General features: G+C 38.5%; 1 protein-coding gene across 3 annotated transcripts in view; it reads right to left on the reverse strand.

The window, feature by feature from the left end:
- The window catches only part of gulp1a (GULP PTB domain containing engulfment adaptor 1a), a 92,802-nt gene extending 90,345 nt beyond the window's left edge, over window positions 1–2,457 (reverse strand). Inside the window, exon 1 of one of the 3 annotated variants that reach the window (XM_080290533.1) lies at window positions 2,237–2,457. Coding sequence is in view for 2 of the 3 variants with exons in the window: in XM_080290532.1 (XP_080146658.1) it covers window positions 2,237–2,330 (94 nt within the window). In the remaining variant the exon portion in view is untranslated. The remainder of the gene's footprint in view (window positions 1–2,236) is intronic. The other 2 variants (XM_080290532.1, XM_080290540.1) reach the window with 2 other exon arrangements.
- Between the last annotated feature and the right edge of the window lie 8,053 nt (window positions 2,458–10,510).

A 10,510-nucleotide genomic window follows, 5' to 3' on the forward strand; every position in this document is an offset into this window, starting at 1 on the left:
CCACAGCAGTCTTCAGTCTCAGATAATAATACAGTTGAAGGTAAATATGCAGTCAGGTATAATTGATCAGGAATCAATAAAGAATACGACTTACAATATATGAAGATAATAGAGGTACTATCAGCAGTAGCTTATCTATCTTAACCGCAATCTCAGTAAGTCAGTTTCACTCCCAAGTGCATCATCCAGCACACATGCTCACAACACACACAAAAATTGAGAGAAATTAACACTTCTTAGACTATTTAATCAAAGCATGTTATTATTCCTTAGTTGCTGACAATATACAGAGTACCAATGGGATGCAAAACAAATGGCACTTGTCTGTCTTTGACTATAACAACACACGACATGCGTAACTAGGACATGTACTGACTATGCCAAAAGCCTGTAAACGAGAGTGAGGACTGAGGGGAAAAACAGCTCCGGGTTCAAAGGTTTAGCAATCACTGAATAACTGCAGGGACCAGAAATGGACTCAAAAATATACCCCTTCTGATGTCCGTGTAGTCTCCTCATATGCTATTTAAAAATATCTCATGTTGTTTTGTTTGTTATATATTCATTCAAATGTGTTTTTAAGGCATGTTGTTGAAGACTTTTATTGCATCTTAAATCTGTACCTCCCCCAATATCAGCAGCAGTTTCAAAGTCACTATTGGGCTCTAAAATCAATCAAGCATACAGTTTAAAGCCCCTGTATTTTATGAAACTACCCCCCCCCCCCACACACACACACACACACACAAAAGACAATATCACACTGCTGAAAAATATCAACAACAGTCTTTATGATTGTGCTGAGAGCAAAAGTTCCCCTAACAGAGTAAATCACAGGCTGCCAAAAACAACCAATGCCAAGACTACTAAAGGCCAGTAAGACGCTGTCATTTATTAATTAACATGACCTTTATTTTACTAAGACCTCGATGCCCACATTGTTCTTGACTTACTCCGGGCCGAGACACTGCAGCCCCGAATGGCTGTTTGTACAACCCTCAAGGCTACTTCATAGAGATTTTTACTGCATACAATATGACATGCTTGACAGAAGCTATTTAGTAACTACTACCAGTCACAGAAGGAAAAAAAACAATAATAACCCAGAGCTCATTCAGCTGCTGTTATACCATGAGTCTGTCAAGGGTCGAGACTCAAGATTGAACATTGAAAATTTGTGAAATCATGCTGATCTCAACAAGTCTTCCCAAAATCTCTATTTCGCCACAATGGGAACCAGCGACTCTTCAGCCATAAAATGAACACTATGTGGCAGAAACCAGAAGTACTAGAATACGCAGAGACAGCACTATAAGTCCTCATAGTAATGGGCACATGATCTCTCCACAAATTAGGGTCCACTACTTAAGTCAGTGATGTCTGGCAGCACACAATGGCAAGCTATTTACAAAGTTATTAACATCGCCAATCCCCTGCTGTCATCTTCTGCTGAAATGGTTATCTAGGCAGGGTATGATGAAAGCTAAAAGCCATTTCATATGCCTTCGCAGACTATGGAGGTAGATCAATGTGCCTCTTCTCACTGAGAAAATAATAAGGCGATGCATTACACACAATCACACACGACCTCATACTCAGTACAAAGGCACGCACACAGCGAAAGCGACGAAGTCTGAAATGGCAGAAAATGTGATGTTTGAAGTAGACATTTATTGGTGTATCCCAGCTGCAAGTGTATCCCCCTGTGTGTGCCTCCAATGTTAAATACAATGATCCAAAATAACGTCACTGCAAATGCAAATGAGAGCGACTTTTTTTCTCCCCCTCTTCCTTTTATTTGAAAAGCGTCAATGAGATGCGGGGAAACGAGCAAATATCCACTACCACTAACTTTAAAGTGGCGGAAGACGCGGAAAAAAAATCATGAATAAAGATTTTTGAGTGAAAATGTTTGAGGCAAACTCGACGGAGCTCAGTCCACCTTGCACGGACTTGCGCAACAAAGTTTCCCGTTAGGAGTTAAGGGAGAATTGAATTCGGGAACAACGATGCCTGCCTCCTCCCAAAACTCTGATTTAAAGAAAACAAACAAACATATTATAAACAGCTCAACGCAACTGTGTCAACTTCGTCTTGGTGGCAAACAGCATATCGCACAGGCGCAAGAGTGCAAACGATACACAAAACATTCCCAGCACAGGCGAGAAACTCGATGGTGAACTCCAAACAGCAGGCTCGGTGCTCGGGAAACGGAACGCAGAGCGGCAGTACTTACACTGGAACCACAAAGTAGTGCGAGCAGTCCCGGAGAAAACAAGTCCACGATCCTCGGCGCTGCGCGGTCCGAGCTCCACATCCAGCAGGCTCATTCCCTCCTCTCCTCTCCTCTCCTCCTCCTCCTCAGCTCGCCTCTACAGCTGCTGGATAAGTTTGCTGACGTCAACAAGCACTCAGTCTCAGCCGCCAAAGCTCTTTGGTGGAATAATACATGGAAAAGGAGGGGAAAGACGCGACCGGAAAGACCCGGGGAGGCAGCCATGTACGTTAGAGGTTGCTCATGCAAGACAAAAAATATACAAACAAGCCAGAAAATTTCACCACTTGTTATTATTATAAATATATATATAGTGTAATGAAGTGGAGTTTAATAAATGCTCAAAGCGTTAGTACTGCTAAATAAATACATCACTTTACCACTACTAATGTGCTCCAGTTAAGTGGCTTTACTTTTGGTGAGCAATTTGACTTTACTCACCAAAGTAAAGGCAAAATAAATAATTTAACCTATCAGCATTTACTTATCTCTAGTTGCTAGTTTTGACCATATAGAATACAAGTTGGATGTGTATGTGCAGCCTCTGGGTCTGAAATGTGCAACCAATAGGAAAGCGTCTTAACCCTGCATTCTTTTTGATAGACACCAGGGGGCGATAGCTATGGTTGCTAATAGTGTGGGAAGATGGCACTCATACTAGACCTTAGAAACACTTTCCTGGTGAGTTTATGGGATCTGTTTGACATTTCTGAAAATGTTGTTTTTATCCCTTAGTTTCATAAAAGGATGGACTCATGGGTCATTGGCTCAGGTGACAGCTCGGGTTTGGAGACTAAGGTTGAGATGGTTTGGCATGTCTATCTTGGAGAGAGTTTAATATTGAGCTGTCACCAGGAAGAAAAGAGGAAGACCTCAGAGGGGGTTCCAGGATCTAGTGAAGGAGGACAGGTTGGTGTGACAGAGGATGATGCTAGAAAAAAGGTGAGAAGATTCACTGTGATGTCACTGTCTGAAATCAAATGTTTCTGACTTGCTATTAGACCAAAATTTCTGCCTCCTAGTATACAGCGAATTTTCACGTTTAGCTTTGCTGTTTGCACTCATGGCTGGCTGCTCATAACTTCATGCTGTCAAGAAATTGGCTAGCTAGTTTGACCAAAAATCAAATGAGCAAGTCAGTTTTTTAAGGAGCTTGCTATTACAAGAACACATTTAGCTAACTTCTTTTTATTGTTTTTATGCTAATCTCTGCTGTATTGCTATTTTAAAGCTAAACCATTGCTAGCTAACTAATGACAAATTTAAACCGCATTTTTTTCTGTGGCAAATCTGGAATCTCTGTGCCAAGAATAAAGATGATGATGTATCAGCATAAGATTAGTAAATATATTACATAATAATTTACCTCTCAATTAAAAGTAAATTACTTGTTCATTAGCAAACTACAGATTGAAAATATGTTTAGTAAAATATATACCAATATTCTTAAGGTTCATGATCAGTAATCACCATGTGATAATATATACTTAATTTATCCCAAAAGTTGTACAATCTTTAAAATAATTAGATAATCATTATCATTAAAATGATAATGTTCAACAGATACAGTGGAGAAGCCTGCTGCTCTTCTTTTCATCATTTAAGTATGATGTGAAAATGTGATCATCATTATGAGCAGGGTGCATTTTTGCATTTTGACTCATTTGACATGAAGTATTATATGTTTTGCACTAAATTAAATTACTTCTATTCAAAAAATGTAAATGCCCCAAAAATGTTTTTTGTTTATAAATCAAATTTCAGTATAGTTAATAAGCAACCAAAATTTTAAAAATCTGAAAATGTTATGTGTGTCATATTGTAGTACTATGAGAAACATTAACAGGAATTTAGAACGTCTCTATTGTATAATTGATTTTTTTTCCTTCAGCAGAGAGATTTAAAAAGACAGCTATACACAGCTTACAAATCCAAGGTCCGGCCTTGATGATAAATTTTAAAGGGGAAAAGTCTTTGCTGTGTCTCTGTGTCATTATTTCTAGTTGCTACTACACAGTCCTATTTTCAATTATACTTCAAATGTGCTTTCCAGGTAATCTACTTATCGAGGAGACGATAAAGTTAGAGAAAGGTTACAATGAACAGAGTTTTCCTTTTTTATGTCAAGGGTAAGCAAGCCCAAAATGTGAGGGATCCATAAATGGGCTCGCTAGATTCGAAACAGACCTTTTCATGATGGTAGAAAAGTAGTTGCAACAATACAAAGCCCATTACACAAATCAAGAAAGACACTCCAACAAAATGGCAGGAAGACACAAGGGGGACTGAGACACACTCAGACAAAGGACAAAGAAAAACTGGAGCTACATAAACCGGCACACACAGGTAACCAAGGGAAGTCGACACATCAGAGTAATAACAGCTAAAACTAATAAGACAAAAGACAAAGTCAAACTGGACAAAGTCAAACCAACAGCGAAGTATGAAAACAATTTAACTCTACTGACAACAAGTGGAATGAGAACTAGCCCCGTCTCTGACTGTGACCTGTAAGTGAGAAGTTATAAGCTGTTTCTGTTCAACAAACTCATTTGTCATCAAGTGTCAAGAAATAAATACTGCAAGGAAGAAGAAATGAGTCATTTCCTGGATGTTGTGCTGATTAAGTCATTATTTTGTGGTCTTCCTGATCCAAATTAAAGCCCCGCCTTTTTACCAGAGGTGCGGCCCAACTTAGAAGAACTTAGTGCATCTTGATCCAGATCTGTATCTAGAAATGTTGTACTTTACAAGTGCAAACTTTGATGTTTTGCATCGTGTTTTCACAAATACACATCAAACTGAAATAAGAGAAACCTGTCTCAATGAAATACTGCTGATCCATAGACTGAGTTCATGCAGATGTACTGAGATGTTTCACATTGGCAGAGGTATGAAGTCTTGGGCTGCCCTTGATTTATGTAATCCATTCATCCATCCATCTATCAGTCATCCTGGCTATTTTCAACCAGGATTAGCTGACGGTGAGTAACAGGAGGGATCTTAGACAGGTCACCAGTTCATTAATCTATACGGTGGCTACACAGAAAGAACTTTTTGGGTTTGAAACTGCTTCTAGGCTTGAGTCTTGCTGTGAGATGTTACTGTGTTCTTCATGCACCTGTTTAGGTTCTTTGTGGGTACTCCAGCTCCCATTTACTGCCCAAAGGCATGTGCATAAGAGTAACTACATTAGAAAAAGGTGTAGGTGTTAAAGTCAGCGGTTGTAGAAAAATAAATGAAATTCTAGAGGTGTGAAGAAAATTTTACTTTAATTCGTGTGTCAGAAGATACTGTTGCAGAATCTTTATATGATAAATAGAGCTGAGATGAGAAAAAGCCGAGCAAAGTTTGCAGAAATGTTGCCAGATGTAGTTTTACCTGCATACATACATATTGTAAATAAATAATAGGTTCATTAATTAAGCTCAAACAAACAGATCGTTTAATTGCTTGATATATTTTCTAAATAAGAAGTCAGTAATAGCTGACAGCTGCTGACTTCCTTTAAATATCAGTGAGACTTCACAGTACTTATAAATCCATTTGTGAAGGACTAAAAAAAATCTTTTCAGAACAAAATCCAAACAGGTCACTGAATATCCATGCTGACAGGGAGATGAGCTTTGCACAGTCAGATGTGTGCTCTTGTTTAATGCATTTACAATGACATTAAGTTTATTTCACGGCAGCCCAAGTCTGGCTTAGATATTTCACAGAGGATTAAAGAGTCTGCTCTCAAGAGAACTGGCAGACTGTCAGCTTCAAACGACTTTGTCTCATCTACAGTTTGCTAAAAATGTATCAATATCACTGGAGAATCACCGCAGCTACTATCAGAGTATTTATAGTCTGTCCCTCTCTGAGCAACTTTACACACTGTTTTGATGACATTGCAAATGTAGTGTGTGCCTCCAGATTTCTTTGGACAAACACTGCTTCCCTCAGTGATGGATTAAGGTGTCCAAGATGATAAATAATATGAATATCTGATTTTTACGCTGGAGAACCTTCTTTTGTTTTCTCATCTCATATAATTTCCCATGTTAAATATTGCCTCTCTTCAGTCTGGCTTCAATCCACAGTAATAACACAAATATGTCCCTTAGCAATAACCCTCAGTGCAAATAATGTTTAAATGTCCTAAATTTCAAGCAGTGGCAACATTTTTCCAATGAGATGAACAGAAAGATAAGAGACAATCCTGGTGAAATTCCACTTTTTTCTTGTCGTCAGTGATAATGAATGAAAACATTAAAACAATAAAAACAATAAAATGTTTCTGGATGAGGCTGGAAACTCCCAGACATACGTAAACACATTTAGGTAGTTATTTTGGAGCATTTATCAAAACTAAAAGATTTTTTTTTTTTACTTCGACCTTAAGCAAGGGTTTAAAAAAGTTTCCTCCCCTGGAAGTTTTACTTTTATCACCATCTTTAAAGTTGTGGCATTCCCCCATAAATTTTCATTCAGGCTTCTTTGAGTGTCCATGATCACCATAATTCTCCCATAATGTGTCTGCCTAAACCAATTTAAAAACAGATCTGGTGAAGAATTATTTTATGGAGCTAAAGCCTGATTTAGAGCCCTCATAGAGCTCCATTCTCACCGAAAAACGATTAAAAACACATCAGTGGGTTCCACTGTGGCACAATTTGTCATGTTCCTTCATTATGATGAACATGGGCACTGTGGTTTGTTTTGAGTCAGTCCTACATATGTCCTGATGCTTTAAATGCTCAACAGACTATCTAATGTGTGCTAATCCATCACTGGAAATAAGCCCCAGCTGATTCACTATTTACTTCTGTTTGAGTAATGTTTGCTGGAAAACTACTGTGCTTAGCTGCTCTGCGAAATTAAAAAAAAAACAACTATTTGTAATCTTTTTTTTCCTTCTTTTTTTGATTAGTGGAGGTAGAAGCTTTTTTAATACTGCAAACCATAATTTTGTCTCTCTGATCTTTAAAAAAAAAAAAAAAAAACCCTGTTAAAATATTTCCACAGACAAAGTTTTTATCACAAGTTCATTGAACTTTTTCAATATTTAATTAGGAACACCATATTTCCCATATTTCTAAACAAGTGCTTTGAGAATCTATTAACATAGCCATTAAAAAAGCACTTATAATCAGAATCAGAATCAGAATACTTTATTGATCCCTGGGGGAAATTATTTTTTGTTACAGTGCTCCATTTTAAACCAACATTAAGACAAGACAGACAATACACTAACTAAGAATAGTACAATATATACATATATATACATACATATATACATAAGTCACTCATAAATAAATAGCTGTAAAAGAAACATGTGTAGTTGTAGCAGTAAACAGTGTGTTAAGTGGATGCGTTGTACAGGGAGATGGCCACAGGCAGGAATGATTTCCTGTGTCGTTCAGTGGTGCTTTTCGGTAATCTCAGTCTCTCACTGAACGAGCTCCTGTGACTGACCAGCATGTCATGGAGTGGGTGGGAGGTGTTATCCAACATTGTCTTTATCTTGGACAGCATCCGCCTCTCCGACACCACCTTGAGGGAGTCCAGCTCCATCCCCACAACATTGCTGGCCTTACGGATTAGTTTATTGAGTCTGTTGGCATCTGCGACCCTCAGCCTGCTCCCCCAGCATGCAACAGCATAGAGGATCGCACTGGCCACAACAGACTCATAGAAAATCCTCAGCATTTTCTGGCAGATGTTGAAGGACCTCAGTCGCCTCAAAAAATAGAGACGACTCTGGCCCTTCCTGTAAAGTGCTGTGGTGTTTTTAGCCCAGTCCAGTTTATTGTCAATGTGTACTCCAAGGTATTTATAGTCCTCCACAATGTCAACACTGACCCCCTGGATTGAAACAGGGGTCAAGTGTTTCCTGGTCTTCCTGAAGTCCACGATCAGTTCCTTGGTCTTTGCCACGTTGAGCTGCAGATGATTCTGCTCACACCACGTGACAAAGGAGTCGACCACAGCCCGGTACTCTGTCTCATCATCCCTGCTGATGCATCCAACCACCGCAGAGTCATAATGCTACACTCACTACAATAAGCAGGGCCTGCATTGCTAATGGATATTGTTGGAAAGAAAAAACAAAATATCTTCTATCCTAGCAATTCACATTCAGCATGAGGATTCTGCAAATTTTATTGTGTAATGTTATGAATAAAAATGGCATTTAAGGAGCATTTTTGTTTGTTTGCTTGTTAAGTTACTTACAGAAACGTATAAATCATTCAAGCTTAAAGAGACTTTTAGTAGACTTTTGTGTCTACACATAACAAACACTTTTGCACACGACCAATTTTAAAATGTGTCTTTGGCACTACAGCATCCCATCTCAAAAATACACCATTTGTTCCCATTTCTTTAGTTGAAGCTACAATAAAATACCAACGATAACACAGTTTGACAGGCATGAAAAAGTATTTTTGCACCAACAAGGTGATTCAGAGCTTTTAGCTGGAAACTTGGCGTATCTCGGCACGGCGTGCAGCGTGTCCTTAAACAATTGGGGACCAGTGAAGGACAAAAGAAGTGGCAGGCCTAAAAACTATGAAAGAAAAAACAACAATTTGAACGTCATGTCCTTAAGAAATAGAAAAAAACTCTAGCCAAAGCCTGACAAAGGACTAAAGAGAAGCATCTGGCCCTTGAAATGATCTATCCTCTGTTCAACAGAGCCTCATCAGAAGTGGTCTCAGTAGAAGCATGGCAGACAAGAAGCCATTCTCAAGTAAGGGAAACAGGGAAAAGAGGCTTAGGTATGTAAATATACAAGAACTGTACTGAAAATCGGAGCTAACAGGACTTAAAGAATGATCCAAAATAGACTTTTGGTTCAGACTGCCATCAATATGTAGTTAAGCCAAGAGTTTTGGAGATAATGTTCAAAATTGACTGAATTATGAATGCATTAAAGTGACACCAGGTTTTATATAACATGCAATACCATCTGAAAAACACCTGATTAGCAATGACTTCATTTTTGTGGATTGAAGCAGTGTGGGATCATCTTAGAAAAGCAGCCAACATCCAAAAAAGAGCCTGGTTTTGCCATGTAATGCTTTTCCATTTTTGTTTGCTTGTGTTTTAATAAATCCCTCCACCTACACCCCATTTTCTCTGCAAATGATTAAGAAACGTGGCGTGGATCAAGACTTTTGCACAAGACCCCTGCAGAGTCCTGTGTGATGATCTGCTATCAAAGTCTTATTTAATATTTACTTTTAGTTACCGTATAAATAAAGCATGCTAATTTATATACTAATAATTTCTGTAGGGCTGCGTTGGATAACAAGCCTTAGTGCTTCCTGGTGCCTTTGATCAAGTGACTGAATTTTATACAGATTCAAAGTTCTGTCCTCATTTCCATACGGAGAGCAATGTAGAAAAAAATTGGATTTTTCTTCTGAGATATAACAAACTTGTTTTTTAACTCATCTGTGTTTTTGGTCACATTTGGCCAAAACATCACGCTTGAGCGTAATCGAGAAGAAAAATAAAAAAAACCTTGAGCTGGGCAAATACCCCCCAAATTTATACAAGGCCACATTAACTATGTAAACTTTGTACCCAGGTTATTTGTCCGTGTTAAAGTCTCCAGCACTCATGGCCAATGTAATTTACTGCTGAAAATGTACTGATATAGAAAAACCCATGTTGCTGATTTGGAGAGCAAAGGTATAAACAGCATCATCCACTTTCTCTCAATTTACTGCTCTTTTTGTCAGCTCGCCTCCCTGTTTCAAAGCGCACAGAACAAAAAAATATGCCTTTTCAAAAGAGCTCCCTGCATTAGAAATGCTGTCTCCTTTGTATAATGCCTAAGCCTGCTGATTTGAACTCCAAGCTCAACCCTTCCCATTGATTGTTTCTGAATTGTTTTAGCGTATTGTCAGAACCGGAGCTATTTTCAGGCAACTATTAGAAATGTAAACCACCTCTACCCTGTGGATTCATATATAGAAACCTTTCCATTTTTTTTTTTTTTTGTCTTTTGCAGTGATTTATGCAACAGCAGCTTGCTTTCGGTTGCCTTCATTTGATATTGCTATTTCCAGTAACCTCCTCACTCCATCAAAAAGGGAGTCTTACCAAACAAAAAAAATATTCCTCGTCAACAAGCCAGAGCTATCCATTACCACCTGGTAAGATGAGGCTTTGCATTAACAGCAGAGCTAAAGACAGATCTTCATATCCATCATCGTTACAGCTCATCAGCACAGCCGTCAG

The sequence above is a fragment of the Astatotilapia calliptera genome, chromosome 16, assembly GCF_964374335.1.
Source record: "Astatotilapia calliptera chromosome 16, fAstCal68.1, whole genome shotgun sequence".
Taxonomy (NCBI): Eukaryota; Metazoa; Chordata; class Actinopteri; order Cichliformes; family Cichlidae; genus Astatotilapia; species Astatotilapia calliptera.